The sequence below is a fragment of the Rhinatrema bivittatum genome, chromosome 2, assembly GCF_901001135.1.
Source record: "Rhinatrema bivittatum chromosome 2, aRhiBiv1.1, whole genome shotgun sequence".
Taxonomy (NCBI): domain Eukaryota; kingdom Metazoa; phylum Chordata; class Amphibia; order Gymnophiona; family Rhinatrematidae; genus Rhinatrema; species Rhinatrema bivittatum.
In genome coordinates, this window is record NC_042616.1 from 376,990,456 (window position 1) to 377,009,188 (window position 18,733).

General features: G+C 43.5%; 1 protein-coding gene across 1 annotated transcript in view; it reads right to left on the reverse strand.

Moving 5' to 3' along the window:
* The window catches only part of CTNNAL1 (catenin alpha like 1), an 852,902-nt gene that overhangs the window by 178,487 nt on the left and 655,682 nt on the right, over nucleotides 1-18,733 (reverse strand). The window contains 1 exon segment of the mRNA XM_029589981.1: nucleotides 16,371-16,463. Coding sequence (XP_029445841.1) covers nucleotides 16,371-16,463 — 93 coding nt within the window.

The following is an 18,733-nucleotide window of genomic DNA, read 5'->3' on the forward strand; positions in this document are numbered from 1 at the left end:
TTGATGAGCACACCTCTCTGGGAGACCCTCTGAGACCCAGGCGGTCTGGGTACCCAAGGGTTCAACCTGCGTAACTCCAGGACTGTTATTGGTGAAGCTCCAGCTTGCCTCTGTCTCCCTGTGTGCTCTGCCTCCTGGTGGCAGGCGCCCTCTGGGACCTCCCTGAGGGCCGTACCAATCCTGCGCCAGGCCAAGAGTCCACCTCCAGCGCAATAGTTTGGTAACTGGTTAAAAGACCAGAAACAGAGGGTAGAACTAAATGTTCAGTTTTCCAAAAGGAAAAAGGTCATTAGTGGAGTACCACAGGGATCAGTTTTGATATTTGTGCTGTTTAACACATTCATAAATGATCTGGAAAAGGGAACAATGAGTGAGATGATAAAATTTGCAGATACAAAATTATTCAAATTTTTAAAAATAATAATGGATTGCAAGTAACTGCAGAAGGACCTTGAGAGACTAGGAGACTGGGCAACTGAATGGCAGATGAAATTTAATGTGGAAAAGTGCAAAATGTTGCACATAGGGAAAAATAATCCCAACAACAGGTACACAATACTGGGTTCTCTGTTGGGAGTCACTACCTATGAGAAAGACCTTGGAGTCCTTGAGGATAGGGAGAATAAGTTTCAAAGAACTACGTGTGGCGGCACATATGCAAGTATGTGGCCGTGCAAAGTTTTAACATAGTATTTTATAACATGCGCATATCACATATGCACAGATTATCAAATATATATATGTTTACCCCACAACATACATGGTTATGTAGGCCAAAATGTGAATACATACAATGCACTGAAATCATGTATTTCAGTGCATTGAATGCGTCTATTTTACACACCTATTTAAAAATATCCGTGCATATATTTTATATGTGAAAGTAAACTAGGACTTACTCGCGTAATGAGAAATTACTACTTACCTGATAGTTTCCTTTTCTTTAGTATAGGCAGGTGGATCCAGAACAAGTGGGTTATGAACCTCTGCCAGCAGATGGAGACGGATCAAAGCTGACATCACAGTATATATGTACTCCTGCACTGACATCAGCCCGCTAGTATTCTCTGCAAAAGCCAACTATGGACAGACTAACAAAACTTGATTATTAACAGATAACCATTCCAGCACTCAGCCAACAGGAAAACACTGAGATCAGACAAAAAATGTATTAACCCTAGTCTAGGGACTGGACTAACACTTATCAGTAGCCCCTGGAATATGCAGCCACACAGGAGGAGAATAACACAACCTGCCAGCAGCCAAGGGCAGGAAGGTGGATCCACCTGGCTATACTAAAAAAAAAAGGAAATTATCAGGGAAGTAGTAATTTCTCATTTCTTAGCGTTTAGACAGGTGGATCCAAAACAAGTGGGATGTACCAAACTACACCCGAATAGGGCGGGAGTCTGCCCGCGGTCCAGTCAAAATTGCACGTGCGAAGGCTGCGTCCTCCCGGGCCTACACATCCAGATTATAATACCTAGGGTTTGTTATTAGTATTTATTCAATTTTCTCCAAGTTCATTTTCCTGTTCCATGTAAGACACACTTTTTAAGTCACTCCAATGTTATATGTAAACCGAAGTGATTAGCAACATTGTTGCTAGAACTTCGGTATATAAAAAATGTTAAATAAATAAATAAATAAAAGGTATGTAAGGAGGACTAGCTCGCAACTTGGCAAATGTCAATGGGAGACAATCTAATTTCTGCCCATGACACTGCCTAAGCCCTAGTGTAATGAGCCCTAATCTGACTAGGCAACGGCTCAGCAGCCACATATGCAGCCGTGATTACCTCTTTAATCCAGTGAACTATTGTAGCCTGCAAAGCTGGCTTGCCCTGTTTACTTCCATCGTGGAGAACAAACAGGCAATCCATCTTCCTGAGAGGTTTAGAAACCTCCAAATACCTACATTAGAACATAAGAAATTGCCATGCTGGGTCAGACCAAGGGTCCATCAAGCCCAGCATCCTGTTTCAACTGAGGCCAAACCAGGCCACAAGAACCTGGCAATTACCCAAACACTAAGAAGATCCCATGCTACTGATGCAATTAATAGCAGTGGCTATTCCCTAAGTAAATTTGATTAATAGCCGTTAATGGACTTCTCCTCCAAGAACTTACCCAAACCTTTTTTGAACCCAGCTACACTAACTGCACTAACCACATCCTCTGGCAACAAATTCCAGAGATTTATTGTGCGTTGAGTGAAAAAAAATTTTCTTCGATTAGTCTTAAATGTGCTACTTGCTAACTTCATGGAATGGCCCCTAGTCCTTCTATTATTCGAAAGTGTAAATAACCGATTCACATCTACTCGTTCAAGACCTCTCATGATCTTAAAGACCTCTATCATATCCCCCCTCAGCCGTCTCTTCTCCAAGCTGAACAGCCCTAACCTCTTTAGCCTTTCCTCATAGGGGAGCTGTTCCATCCCCTTTATCATTTTGGTTGCCCTTCTCTGTACCTTCTCCATCGCAACTATATCTTTTTTGAGATGTGGTGACCAGAATTGTACACAGTATTCCAGGTGCGGTCTCGCCATGGAGCAATATAGAGGCATTATGACATTTTCCGTTTTAACCACCATTCCCTTCCTAATAATTCCTAACATTCTGTTTACTTTTTTGACTACTGCAGCACACTGAGCCAATGATTTTAAAGTATTATCCACTTTGATGCCTAGATCTTCTGGAGGCTTGCTCTTATTTACTTCTCTATCAGGAGGTTGATGAATCTGGTGTGATTTCCAAGACAGATGGAACCAGCAGATGCCTTTTTGGCAGATACAGGCTGTGATTTGGTCCGCACTTCAGCCAGAGGGGTTGTTTCAGTAATAGCAGCCAGAAATCAGTTATGGCTGAGAAATTGGTTGGCCGATGCAACCTCCAAGTCTAACCTTACGAAATTGCCCTTTTAAAGGCTCACTCTTGTTTGGGAGTGAGCTGGAGAATATGGCCAATAAGTAGGGTGAGTCCCAGGTTCCTCAGTTGCCAGAGGATAAGAAACAGACGCCACACTCCTTTAGCATGAGAGGTCATACTAGGAGATCCAAATGTTTTCGATCCTAGGAGAGGCCTTTCAGAAGACTTGACCTTTTGGTAGATCTCAGTCCTTTCATCTCAGGCAGCCCAGATGGGGCACTGGCTTAGGTAGTGGAGCACCCCGAGCTTCACAATGAAGGTGTGACGACCCACCCCGGGAAAGGAAACAGGGGGTCGCCTTTCTCTCTTTTATAGAAGGTAGGTTGAAATCACGTCAGACCAGTGGGTCCTGGAGGTGATGATATGAGATGGATATGCACTGGAGTTTTGCAGTATTCCTCAGGATTTATTCATGGTGTATCCCTGCAACTCCCTGCAGAAGAGGCAAACAGTGGATTGTACATTGTCAAGTTTCCTCAGTCTGAGGGCTGTGGTCCCAGTACCCACATCTCAAGAAAAAACGGGGCGATATTCTATATTTTTCATTATGCCCAAAAAGGAGGGCTCCATGAAGCAGCCATTTATTACATCCAGGAACTTTATGTCTCCAGCAAGTCCTGATGTTACATTTACCCAGTCAATATTGGGGTAATTGAAATCTCCCATTATTATTACTGCACTGCCAAATTGGTTAGCTTCCCTGATTTCTCTTAGCATTTCATCATCTGTCTGACCATTTTGTCCAGGTGGACGGTAGTATACTCTTATCACTATACTCTTACCCAACACACATGGGATTTCTACCCTTATAGATTTTACTGAGTATTTAGTCTCTTGTATGATCTTTATCCTGCTGGGACTCTATACCCTCCCGGACATAAAGTGCCACACCCCCACCAAGTTGATCCTCCTATCATTGCGATTTAACTACTCAAGATATGCCTTTTGACATCCAAGGGCCGTAACAGACAATATTCCTCCACATCTCTTTCCATGTCCAGAGGAGGAAGGGAAATAGACTGAGTCAAGTGAAAATCCGATACCACTTTTGGAAAAAAGGAAGGAACAGTATGCAGCTGTATCACCCCTGGAGTCACTCGAAGGAATGGTTCCCGGCAAGACAAAGCCTGCAGTTTGGATACTCTATGCGCCCAACAAATTGCCACAAGAAACAGTTTTCAAGGTCAGTAACCACAAGGAGAGGGTACACATCGGTCGAAAAGAAGGGAGGAAGAAGATGGTTTACTCCTTTCAAGAAACGGGCCACATCTGGACAAGCTGACAAGGGTCTACCATTCACCTGACCCCTGAAATAGGCAAGAGTCGCCGCCACCTGTACCTTTAATGAATTAAGGGCCAACCCTTTATTCAATGGTAGAGGGATCCATTCCAAAACTAGGAGGCACCTGTCCTGTGCCTACTGAACTACCTTTCCCCCACTGACGAACCATTTAGGGGAACTGCAAAGTCAGATGACCCTTCTGGCATCTTTTTAACCCGGTCTGCATCATCCTGGAAAAAATTAGGCTTAGTAAAATCAGACAACGGCAATTCCCCCCTGAGCTTCCAAGCAGCGCTGACATAAGTTGGAGGGAATACCAAAGTGAGATGTCTGAATATGACAAGCAGCACAGAGGGTAAGGCGCTTAGGTTTCTTCACTATAGGCACCATCAGTCTGTCAGTACGCGCTAACAGACGACTGCGAAATGTATGTCCAGCTGTATCTGCGCTGCAAAAACTAGAGGTCTAAAATTTAGTTGTACAAATTTTAGGCATACAACCCTGTGCCTCTATGAGCGCCCAAAGAGTGAGCTCACACTAGGCCACTCAGATTGTGCATGTAGGTAAGCGTATCAGTTTAAACGCTCAGATATACACCCCTAGCACTGGACGCCCAACCAGGTGCCAACTAAGTATCTAACAAGGCACATAGCTGAATGAACTCACATGAACCAACGGAACTGAAGAGGGCAGCCTAATGTTCAGGAAAAGTGTGCAAAACGCTGTAGCAGCCTACCACATGGCGAACAAGGAAAACCTGAGAGCTAAAAATGGCTGCTCAACCCGCCAGGCTGCTCATGGCCCCCAAGCTCCTCTGGAGGTGGGAACAAACGTCGGATAGGAGAGCCAAACATGGAGATCGAAGGGGAGAGGAATCCCTACAAAAAAACCTCTATTCTTGTTTTTTTTTTTTTAATCTGATCTCAGCCCATCCTGGCTGAGTACAGAGTCATTGTCCGGCTGCAGGGAGTGGGCATATACCTTCACCTCTGTGCTCGGTTTCCGTATCTGCTTGCCTTTCAGCTGTTTTGGAGCTAAATCCACGCTGGCCAGTTACCGGACAAAGGCACTCATCTGAGGGAGGGATCCAATATATATCATCTCAAGAATTACCAACTGAGGGAGAGACAGGAGAGTGGGGCGAATTCATTTTTCTTCTTCTTTTCTCCTAAAAGCTTTAAGCAATCCCCAGTAGGGAGATGCCAGTCCACCATCTGCTGGAGATGGAGAATACCATCTGGACTAGTAACAGCATGGGATGTCCATTCTCTTTCAGTCTTTCCACTGAGCTGACTATGATTGCATTTCCCAGGAACATAAGCGGAGTTAGAGGTAGAGTGTTGAGTTTCAGTTTGAGTTAGGTTTGGAGGAGTAAGGAGCTGTTTTTTCATTTCTCCCTGCTGAGTTGAGCCCACTAACCTAACTTGGTGTTTTTTGCACAACCTGTCTAAGAGGGTCTGCCTCCCCTTTTTTTTTTTTTTTTTTACAGAGAGACGTTCGGTGGATCTTTGATCAGCTTTTATCTTATTCTGGGGAACACCCTGTACCTTGGAAAGGAGCAACCACTCCAATCCTGAGAGCAGGGGCTGGAGATCTGTGAGCCACCCCTCTACTCCCTAGAGCAGGGGTTCTCAACTGGTGTGTCGCCAAGCACATGCAGATATATCTCCACATTTCCCAGTCCCCCGCTGCACCCCCTGCCCAGCGAAATGGGAACCTTTCCTCCGCCCAGGCTTAAAATGCTGATAGTCTGGGCAAAACGCAGCAGGATCCAGCGACACCAGCATGGTCTCTTCTTCCTGCCCCCTCCCCCGCAGCTTGGAAGAGGAAGTGGAGTGCAGCGGCCGCATGCGCGGGAAGAACAGACCATGCTACATAAATTGCATGCAGCATTGTCCTGAAAAGAGAAAGAGACAGACAGACAGACAGACAGACTGACTGGTTGTGGTCCCTAAGGAAGAGGGCTGAGAGGACAGTTTCAGCAGCTTCTGCTGCTTCTGGTGTGGCCTGCAAGGGTAAGGACCAGGAGAACTTCTGGAGAGGGTAAGTAAAGGTAGCTTTTTAAGTTCATTTTTCTTGATTGACTCATTGTAATTATTGGGTATTATGTGATGTGTCTGCTGTTTTGGAAATATGTTATAGGTGTTTGGAGAATTTTAAATAATTTTTAAGAGTTTTTAATTGTTAGATGTTATTCTGTTCATCAGCTATTTTGTAACATTTATTCACATAGTTTTACAATTATTTATGTGTGGGGATCTACAGCAGCTTGACTTTTTCTGTTTTACTAATTGGAGGTGTACTGGTGTTTAGGGCCTGGTTTAATATTTGTAGTGTTGCAGTTTTATAGGTAAGGTTGTTCCATTTGAGTGCATGCCAGAATGCAGGTATAACTTTGTGCGGATTAGTTTGTCTGCATTATTACAGATCCTGGGACTTTGTTAGGTGTTATATAATTCTATTTCCATTTCTCTAGTTTTGTACTGCATGCAGAGTGGCTTTTTTGGGTTTCCAATCAGTTTCTGTCTCCATTTTTGTAATTTCTGGTCTTTCTGTACTTGGTGAAGTACAGATTGGTGATCCACAATGAACAAGCATAAGGCATATTGTATGCATTCCCTCAACTGTATGCAAATATAACCCATTCATATTCATTGTGGATGTTCTGAAAACCAGACCTGTTTGTGGCACTCCATGACTGGAGTTGCCTACTCCAGGTTTGGAGTTTGAAGAGAGAGGATCTTTTTCTTTATTACCTTATTCCTGCATTGGCTGAGGCTACCACTCCTGGCTGCACAGAACAGGAAGTGAGACAACACCTGGCTGGTCCACTCCCTGTGCTGGAGGAGTGTGTCCCTGTGGTTTGTATTTTTAAGGACTGGACTTTATTCAGATTTTTGCTGGTTCCCCTAGTCTTGCTCAGGGAAAGGATAGGAAGAGAGAGAAAGCAGACTTGTTTACCTGTAACAGGTGTTCTCCAAGAACAGCAGGAATGGGTCCGGCTCAGAACTTTGATCTCAAAGATTCTAGAACTTTCAAACATGCCCTGCTGAGCATGTGCAGCTGCAGTTGTCACCCTGCCTCCTAGGCAGATTCCCTCAGTCCATGATATAGCTCATACAAGGAGAAACCAACTCCCAGGGGAGGCGAGTGGGTTTTGTGAGGACTGCCATCCTGCTGTCCTCAGAGAATACCGGTTACAGGTAAGCAACTCTGCTTTCTCCAAGGACAAGCAGGATGGTAGACCTCACACATGGGTGATTCCCAAGCTATAGGCTGCCGAGCAGGGAAAACCAGGAAACTACACAGTGCTGAAAGCACCACCTCTCTCCTTTTTTGCCTGTAAGGCAGCTGACCCACAAAGGGGTCTAGGTGGGAAAAGAGTTGGATTCTACAAAAAGAAAACCATAGAAAAGACTGAGTCATAAAATCCCTATGTGTAGCAGAGGCGCCTAAGGCACGGGAGTGATACAAATGCCAGCAAGAAACAAACTCATTATCACAGAAAACATTACAAGCAGGGTTTCAGATCAGTAAACCCTGACGACGACAGTAGATCTAGAACCTCCTGGATACAGGAAAAAGTCTAGAGATGTAAACAAGAGAAGAACTCTTAGACGAAGACCGCATAGTTTCTTCAGTGTTACAAGACAACCAATAAACCAAATGGGTCCCAAGAGCTCTCCAGAAAGAAACTACAATCCACTGGCATCTAAAGGACAGAATGCATCTGCAGAAGCCCCATTGTTTGGTTGATAGGCCAAACGCGGAAGAATAGAGCCCTCTGCTGTAAAAGTACTCTACAATGCCCATAGATGCCTATGGCACAGAAGGCCCCTATAGCATTGAGGAAGGTCAAGAACTTCAATGGCATTGAGGGTGCCCTGGTACCTCGAAGGCATCAAGGGTGACCATGGTGCTCAATGGCAGACCTAGTCCTGACATCGACATTGTCAGATTATCAATGCCTGGTCACAGATGTGTACAGGCAACCGTTAATGGGCATGACAGCACAGGTAGAGCAACAAGCTGCTTGCCCAGGATCCTGCTCACCCTCTCTCACAAGGGATGATGTAGTCTCAAGGGCAAGCAGGAGGGGAGGCTACATCATCCAGGGCTCCTGCCCCATGGAGACTAGTTCCTTTGAATGTGGGGTGGATGAGTTCTCCTCCCCACAGGAATGATGTGGTCCTTGATCTCTTCACTGTCCAAACCTCCATCGATGCCAGTCGATCGGTGAAACGACATGGAACTTCTGCCTGAGTAGAACTCAGGTGAGTTCACTGGCTCAGTGGCCTAAACAGATCACCCATGGACTGCATTCTGTCAGTCCTGCCAGCACTTGACAAAGGTATAAAAGAGCAAGGAGAGGACACAGATACTAAACTGCAGGTGCAGTATTTATTTAATAAGGGATAGTATTAGACTCGGCCAGGTTGTACAGTGACTAAGGCCTGCCATACAGCCAGCAGACAGTGAAAGAAGAGGAAAAAAGGAAAAGAAAAAAGAAAAGAAAACTACCATAAAGTAAAGGAAAGAAAAACAGCTGCAGCTCTAGAAAAAATCAATTACAAAAACTGTGAGGAAAGAACAAAGCTGAATACCATGACACACACACACAGCTCCTGCGACCACATGGCTCCACAGAAAAAACAATTCTGAGGGACTCTGCCTAGGGGGCAGGGTAATAACTACAGCTACAAATGCTCAGTAAGGTATGTTTGAAAGTTCTAGAATCTTTCAGATCAAATTTCAGGCCGGGCTCCATCCAATGATGTCATCCATGCTTGAGGCCTATCATCTTGCTTGTCCTCGGAGAAACTCCATATTTTCCAAATCACATCCAATGGGTGGAGTGTGGTATCTCTGTCTTTGTGTAGTTTTGGACTTTTAATGACTTTTTTCTTGGGAGAATGTTTTGTGCCCAGCCTTCCTGCTGAAAAGTGGGGAAAAAAAAGGAGTTTTCCCAGGTGTTATCTTTGGGACTTTCAAACAGAAGGACACAGTCATTATTGGAGAGAAGGGAGAGTTTTTGTGAAGGACATCTGGAGACCCCTCCACATCAATCTTTACCCCTGGAGGATTGGAGTCTCTGAAGAAACATTCCAGAGGGGGAGGACTCCATTCCACCCTGGGAGCTTTACTTTCCATAGTGTGGAGGGGAGGATATCCCAGAGCCTACAATACTGAGGGACACTTACATAGGTCAGGCTGAATTTGGATTTTTTTACAGTGAGGAAATGTGTCGGGTACCAGTTTGCAACCATTGACAAACTTCTACAATAAAATCTTTGCTTTGGAAAACCCTGCTTGAGAGTCCTGTCTGTTTTACTCTGGCACCAGTAAAGTACAGAATTAAGATCAGAGATAATACCTACAGTAAAGACTTTCACCCTATACTCTCTAGGCATTTGAGGTTTATTCTACCTCCCAGCAAAGAATCCAAACTGGAGTTGGCAAGGATTTTGTCTGGACTTAGCAGAGGGACAGAGTGTAACCTTCAACTTCATAGTGCACAGTAGAAGAGGGGGGGTTACACAATTTTTTCTGAATCCAAGTTTCCACCATTTCCAAAATATATTAGTACAATTTTTAAAACTTTTGAACAGTAGTTCCAACCATTAAGGCATCAACCTTACCTACTGGCCATTTGCATGTAGTACAGTAGCTGAAGTTGGAGCTCTATCAATTAGCATTACTGCTCAAAAGTTTCAAATGTGTGCTAATTCATCCATATTTTCCTGAAGGCCTGATTTACCATGATTTTTCTTCCAATCTGTTTCTAGGCAGGAAAGCTTTGTAAATAAGGCCTAAAGCGTTACATTGAGTCCAACACATGTGAATGTAATTTTCTGTGCAAATTAATCCCATGAAATTTTATACAAATTAAATGGCTTGGCTAAAATTAACTTCATTTGGTCAATAATGTCTTGAAAAATATACAGCACAATAAATCTCCAATATTTATCAACTAAATGTACAGATCTATGAATTATTTAAAATTATTAATTCAAAGAAAGGCAAATTTAAAAGCTCTATGTGCAGCAGAGCTGATAGATACACACAGACGTCTGGCTGGCAGACCCACGTGGATTTTAAAAAGCGCACAAGTACATGCACAACTCCTGGTATGTGCACAAAAATAGTTTTGCCAAAAAGGGGTGGGGCATAGGTTGGGTATGGGTGGGGCATTGGTGTTCCTACATTTCTCAATGAAATCTGCACTTAAGTATTTACATGCACAAGCACGCGCCAGGGTCCCCTATTATATAAATTTACTTCTGCTATGTATGGCGCGTAAGTGCTGAAAAAAAACAAAACTAAAGATGTTAGTGAGATTTTAAGGGTTGGGGCTAACAGGGTAAAAGGTAGGATAGCTAACTAAGGGGGTTAGGTTAGTAAGGCCTATCCTTTACCTGGACTAACTGCAAACAAATTGGGGAAACTGGTAATTGTGTCAGCATGCGTGTCTACTAAAATCCCCCCACTTACGCGGTAGAGGTGGCATTTGTACGCACAAGTGTGCATCTATATAAAATTGTGCTCACATGTACGTGCATACAGCCTATTTTATACCATGCGCATATATATGTGCATATGTTATAAAATGACTGCAATCATTGGTGCAAGCCGGCATAGGCGCGTACATGTGCGCCAGCACGACTGTTTCGAAGTTACCATCATAATGCATTTATTTTTAAACAACCTATGATTCATGGTGCCGCACATCTCAGCAATATTTTCCAGAAATAGCTCAAATGGCTAGTCAGATTGGCTATTCCATTGTTTCCTAGCTCAGAGGCAGTACAAATCTATCCCATAGTGAATCTCATAGCAGCAAAAAGAAATGGTTTTCAGAAAAATAATTAAGGAAGTGAAGAACACGAGTGCAACTGCAAGAGGTTGGTTATTCCTTGTTCTAACCATTTTCTTATTTGGAATTTGTAAAAAAACAAACAAACAATTATAGGTGGAGAACACAGTGTTCTATAAATGCTCTCAGCCTCATACAGGCCTAATAAAAAGAACGAACATTGCAGATACAATGCAATAAAACTTATTTTTCTTGATGCTGCTGTTCTGAGTTATAAATTCTGTGCCATGCAATGAGCACCATTGCTAAATTAGAGTAGAGCTTATATTTGTACTTTAAATTCTTCCATCAGCCAGGCAGTTATTGGCTTTAAAACTGTAATTTCTCAGCACTGCGAGTGCTCACAATATAAATCGATTCACAATGAAGCTTCTAAGTTGAAAGACAAAATTCATAACTGTACGCAGGTTTCTCCAGGACAAGTTGCAGATGTGAGAGACTGGAGACATGACTAGGACAAATGAAGGGGAAAATGGTGGAAAGAACATTCAGAAAAATTACTGCAAGATAAACCGGTAGAGCTCTGAAAAGGACTATTCTCAGATAAATGAAAAACAAAAAACAAAAGTAGTATTAGTTTGGGCACAAAAATTATAAGTGGATGATAAGTCTCATTTCCACGCACATAACACACAGAGTGGGACTCACCAAGAGTCAAATTTTAATATACTGAGCCTGATTTTCAGTGCTTTGTGTGTATAAAACCCTGTCTCATGCGCATAAATGGCACTTTGAAAATGAACCTAGGGATTCTGTGTGTTAAAGTACACCCATGTAAAAGTACCAGGTATTCCAGATGTAGCAAGCTACTATAAACCAGGTTTTTTCAACTGTGCAGACTGCATACCGCCGCAGCCAAGGTGAAGGAATATAAAAATGTGAAAACCCCTGTGTACTCTCCTATGAATAACACATGTTTTACAAGAACCAGCATCTAGCACTCAATGTTAACAAGTTGAGAAAAGAGCTGTACTGTTTAGCCTGCCCAGAGAACAGCACTATAAAGCCAGCAGAGCAGGAAGCTAAACGAATGCTGGGAGACCATTTAAAGTAGAAAAGGCACAATTTGTCTGGCTATGTCTGTGTGTGCGGGGCAGGGATGGCCAGGAGTTGAAGTTAGGAGCCAGGAAGAGAGGAGTGAATCTGGCAGCCCTGTAATCAGTTCTTCTCCTGATGAGCTAATTATCAGAAGGGAGAGAGAGAAGTATGCACACTGAGAAAATAGAGAGACAGGCAACTGTTCTTGCTTCATAACTGAGCTACATGTAAAATCCCAACAAAGGACAGAGAAGCCATAAGCTGAGAGACTTCCTTTCCAGAGATATCCAGGCCCAGGAGCACATGGCTGGAACACTCTCCTAACAGACTAAGTTAAGTAATCTAAACTTTGCACAGAGAGTATCATAGCAGAGGAGGAAGGTGGTTTATTTGCTTGCCTTTTGTCACAAATTCAGTATCTCATCTTAACTGCTTCAGCTTTTCTTCGGAAGTCATGCATAAACCCTTGTTGGTAGGTACTGGGAAAGAAAAACTGGTGGACTGTGGTCTTTTTGTAAGAGAATGAAACCAGGTCTGCTTTCTGTTTAGTATCAAGTAAACCATTTGGGGAAGCTCCCCAGGAGAACGAGACCTTTCATACATTGCAGTGCTCATCTACTTGGTTTGTCATTTAGCCAATTCCACCATCAAGAGGGATTTATTCATTTTCTTGATTGCTTTCCTACAAAACTTTCGGCTAAATTTTAAATCCCCTGCGTGTGGGGAAAACGGGGGTTATGTACACGGTCGGGCCTTGCACGCACTGCACGCAGCAGTAAATATAACCATATAGAGGCTGCATATGCTTAACTTTGCCCACATATCAACTTTATAACAGGCTTGTGGTAACTTCAGCGGTAGTGGCTTGGGGACAGCCAGAGGAAAAATGGAGGTGGACTCTAGCTGTTTCTTAAGTGTGATTTATTTACAGTGAAAACATACAAAAGTGCATTGAATAGCAAAACAAAACAACTTAGGCAGCTCACCTTGGCTTCAGGCATCTCACAATTAATAAAGGAAAGTGCAAAGCAAAATAATCACTTGGAGGCAACTCACGTTGAATTCAGGCAAGTCCAAAACTTAAACATAGCAGGTCTTAACAATATCAGTTTCCAACCTTATACGTAGCAGGTCTTCTCATATGGTGGGACTCTGTCTCTTTCCTAGGGCTGCCTTAACTCTTTCTAGGTTCCAGGTCATATTCTCTGGTGAAGGGCTCCTCCCTAAACCCAGGATTCCCTGTAGGTCTCAACTTTAAGGAGGACCGGTTGAGACAGCTGTGCCCAGTCGTTTAAGGTAGTCTGAGGGAGTTTTCCCCTCACAACGCCATTTCCACAGGTAAAGCACCATTTTACTTGTAGATATGCCTCTTGAGGTAATGAAAAGATAAAGGGACTTTCCCAAGGTCACAGCGAGTCTCAGTGGGGAAAAATAGAATATGAACCCTGGTCTCCCATTGCTCTAATCACTGGATCACTCCTCTCTGAGTGTGACTTAACACAAATCCTGACAAAAACTGAAAAAAAATGTACATGTAATTTGCAACCCTGGTACAAAAATACAGATGGTGCACTTGGCGGCTTGCGGTTCCCTCCTCCTGCCCCCCACCACTGCATTCACCTCCAGCCCCGACCATGCTACAATGCCGCCAGACGCTGGAAGAGACCACCAAAGGTGGACGTGGTTGACTGCCGTGCTGCGCCGCCTCTGTCCTCCTGCAACGCTGGTGTGGCTCCCTCTCTGCCTGCACAGCAGGCCGCCGTGCTCAGCCTGCATCCGACACCACAAGCTGCCCGGGCCCTCCCTAGGCGAGTACGTGCCCTTTCCTCTCTCTCTTAAAGGGCCAGTGGTGGGAACAGGAGAGCGGCACCCACAGATAACATCACCACCAGGGGACCATAAAAGGTCTCAGCTGTAGTAGCCCCTTGCCTTGGCAATAGGTAGTCTCCTTGGAGGAGTGTATTGCCTCTGAGTTCCTGGTTCTTTACGCCTGTTCCTGGATCCTGATTCCTGCTGTGGGTCCCTAAGTTACCATGTCTTGTACCTGGTTCCGTTGGCAACCTGGCTCATCTTGGTCAGTCTTCCTCATCTGTCTTTATGTCCCTTTCTGCCTCTGTAGTCTCTTGTCCTCATTATTCCTTGTTTCATTAGATTGGTCTTCTGGCTTTGACCTCGGTTCAGACTTCTGGCTTTGACCCTGGACTGGACTTCTGGTTTGACCTCGGTTTGGACCTTGATGCTGCTTGACCTCAGCCTGCCCTGACCACTGTCTGAACCATGACTCCGAGAGAACTCTGCCTGTCTTGGATCACAGCCTGTACTTGACCCTGTTTGTCTACTGCCTGCCCCAACTCTGTCTTCTCCGTGTTGGCCTGCATTTTCTTCTACACCACAGATCTTCACCTCCATAGATGCCCGCACATAAGTCCAGCCAGCCCTGGCACCCAATGGCTCAACCTAAGGGGAATGAGGACAGGTATTGGAGAAGCTCCAGTTGGGCCTCTGAGTCAGCCAGCTCTACCTGCCGATCGTGGGGACCTGCAGGGCTCCTCCCTGCAGGTTGTGCCAACTCCACCTCAGTTCAAGGGTCCACTCCCGCAACAACAGATAAGCAGAATTAGGAAAACACACTGGCACTTGTCTGGATTCATTTCTCTCTTCCACCTTGAATAATGAAAGGAGCAGCCATTCTAGGTGGGCATTTTAATGCAGCAGTAAGACCAAAAAATACACTCATCATCGAGGTCCTTTAATCAAAATTCTAACTATACCACTGCAACATACTTTGGCAAAGTCATACTTTGGCTTTCATTAATCATCTTTGGGTTTTTTTCTTTACTTTGTGGCAAGTACCTAGTGTCTGCTGCAGGTTATAACCCACCAGAAAGTACTTGGGGGAAATGGTTTATACTTGGTGGGTCCAATTCCTAGGCAGTGTGAAGCTCAGAGGATGACATGTGCAGACAGTGAACCAAACAACCCCAGCCCTGGAGTGGTTCACAGAGAAAAGCAACTGGAAGTATCAATAGCAGAGGGATGTGGCATTGACCTGGTAGAGCAATACAGAAGCACAGACTCAATTGCTCCAAGTACCTCTCTCTTTTTCCGTTCCTCATGACATCTCCTCTTTGAAAGGTAAGTGCAAGTTATTGCGAAAAGATAAAGAAAAGGGGGCCTGCAGGTACAGTTGAGTGCATACGCTCTCTTGTTGTCCTTGAAGCACCACCCCATTGCTACTGCTACTGAAATTGATCTCTCATTGAGGGAGGCAGCGGAGAGACAGAAAGAGCTAGGAGACCTGGTGACAGACAAAACGGTAATTGGGGCAGGGGGAGCTATGAAGAGGGCAAGGCATGGAAGGAGATGGGGTCTGGAAAGGGATAAGAGGCAGAAAGGGAGGAGAGTGGGGAATAGTGAGTGAGCAGGGTGGAGATGGGATGAGAGAAGGGGAAGGGAGCTAAGAAGGCAGTAGGTTGGAAAGGGGGAGAGTTTGACATGATGTGGCAAAAGTGGATGACTGAGGGCTGGTAGCAGAGCAAGAAGTAGACAGAGGGAGTTGAGGACTTGGAAGGGCAACAGGGTGATAGGGAGGTAGGAAAGTGGGATATGATGGAATAAAGCAGAAGAGGAAGTGGAGAAGTAAGGCTAGAGATGGGGAGGGAGATGGCGCTTATGAAAGATATGGAGAGGATGGAGACATGAAGAAATAAGGATGGAGAAAAGAAGCAGAGAAAGGAAAGATGGAGAACATGAAAAGCACTTTTTTGTCTGGATAAAAAGCTTTTCACCCATGGAAATCCCTTTGAAAATTGCTCTCCATATGTATAATAACCAACATGCTACTGCGCTACCCTTGTTATCTCTCTCTCTCTCTCTCAAACTATTTGACAATTTTTTTGAAGGGGCTGTAACTTTTCCTCTCTGCCTTTTCTGGGTTGGGGGAGTGTTGTTTGTCCAGCTGCCAACCAAATATCAGAACATTTACACGAACCCTTTGCCAAAAAAGGCTGGAGAACCCTGCTTTATAAATTAAAATGACACTGAAGAATCAAAAACTTGGCACCAAAGCTCAAGGTCTCATCTGTCAAGGTCAGCTAGCACGCTAAAAAAGTTCAGGCCTTCACTTGTTAAATCAGTATTCCAGGCCAAGTAGGAGGGAACCATCTTCTCGTCACTGTGAAAGCTCTTGTATGGAGCCTCTGGAATACACGGCTACAATATTTCATGTCATTTTTGCACGGTATACCTGTGGACCAGTAACCTGAAAGGTATCCTCTGCATGCAGGCAGGTTATTTCAAGTGGCTCTGTTCCTGAAACATGCCTCAATAATCGACAAGTCTGAAAAAAACAAAGAAAACATGCTGTCTCAGAAAAAAGGCGGGGGAAGAATATTGCATACACAAAAAGAAAAAAAAAATACATGGAACAAGCAACAGTGTTTATTCTATAGCAATAAAATAAATAAAATATTGTATGTATGGATGTAAATATTGTTTAAAACGTTTACCATTTAAACTACTGAAATTTAAACAGTTAACCATTTAAACCAGTGCTTGCCAAACTTGTCCTGAGGGCCCCACAGCCATTCGGTTTTCAGGATATGCACAATAAATTTGCAAATCACAGAGACCCAGTATATGTAAATTTATTTCATGCATATTCATTGTGGATATTCTGAAAACCCGACTGGCTGTGGGGTCCCCAGGCTAGGTTTGACAAGCTCTGGTTTAAACTACATATACCTGCAACAGCTGCTTGCGAAGGCTGTCCTCTGACATGCCCACACACTCATTGGGCTGGTCAACAGTGGCCCCACCTGCCCCAATGTGGGGAGCTGCACAACATGCTGGGAAAAGATAGCCTGGAAATCAGCTATGGGCTGACTTGAGTGAGTCCCTGCCTTGTACCTGCAAATATTAACATTTAAATGATTAAACAGCAAGACTTGGTTTACTGTTTAATTGTTTAAACAGTTAATTATTTTACATCCCTATTATACACTGTATTTTGCTGCACAAGCATCTGGATAGTCAGAAGATAGTCACACTGTGTAGTGGTCTAAATTTTTCTATACAAAAAACAGTGTGTTAGTTCAATAAAAGGTCAGCACAACTTTTTGTTGCTGGTGTTATTTTTAAAGCATCCATCTGCTGTAACTTGGTTGGCCTTTGCCTTCAAATTCAAAGACAATTGGGAATCTATGGAATTCAAATCCAGAATTTATCTCTCTAACCACATGCTTGAAATGACTCTCTCTTCTTGGTGGCAACATCTACAAACTGGTTAAAGAATCGTGAGAAGTGGGAAAGTCAGGTCCTGACACATTCTAGGTGCACCAAAGTGACAGGGCTGGAGACGATGTGTGGAAACGGGAATCACCATGGAACATGCCAGAGCTAACTATACCATGGTCACTGCTCCTCTGGCAGGTTGTCAACCAAGCACCTGCAATACCAGAGAACCATGCAACTCGTCAAAGACTTGTTTTTAATGCTTTCAAATCCTAGATCTCCCTAGGCCCCCATTTTCTTGTTCTTTTCAAGACAAGGGAGGCGGATGGGGAAGGCAAGTTACAACAGATGGATACTTTAAACAAGGGGCCGATAGCGTGGAAACCTTGCTTGAGCCCCAAATTTGTCATGACTTTGTAACCAATTCTCAGTATTTTCACATCCGTTACAGTTATAGTTAGAATAGCATTAGTATTTTATTTGTATTTTTCCTGTAATTTTTATGATTTTAGTTGTAAACTGCTTCGATGTCTTAAAATGATTTTGTGGTAAATCAAGAACAAATAAACTAAACAAAAATGAAGGATTTCTTGGCATAGGCACAATATAGGAGAAAGCCAGAAGGGCAGATTTTCAGCTGGAAAGTTACCAGATGTTCAGCAGCCCTCATCCGCATAAGTCTGCCACTGAATATAGCCAGATAAAGTTACCCAGGTCACTTTAAGACAGGCATTTTTATAACCACACTTACTCAGCTAACTTTAGCCAAGTAGCGCAGAATATCAGAGCTTGCCAACTAAATTTCAGCAGGCCCCCTAACACCTTCATCACTGCTTCTTTAACTGGTTATATTTTCCATGGGTATGGAGTTACCTGTATAATATGTAGCTGGGTGGGGGAGCAGGATTTTCAAATCTCTCCTTTTCTCCAGTTAACTCCAAATGTTACCCACACAGAGCCTTTGAATATCAACCTCTTAGTAGTCAGAACGCTTAAATTCAAAAAAGGGTTTCAAAATAAAGCCCAGGCTGTGTTTTTAATTACCCCAGCAGTACCAAATTGTAATCCACATTGGACATAAATTGTGGAGTTTGCAGAATATAAGCACTTTTAAATAAATAACAAATACATAAATAAATGTGATTTCTCTTTTATGGGTAAGGCAACCAAATATATGCAGAAGAGTATTGTTAGTGCTTTTTTGTATTATTTTATTACATTATAAGTTTGATTTTATTTTGAATGCATTTTTGTGTTTTGGGAATTTGATTTGCACTTTTTGATTTTGTTTTTATTGTATATTCAAGTTAGATTTTTGTAAATCGCTTGGGAACCGATGTAATAAAACTTATGCCAAAACCCACGCAAACTTTTAGT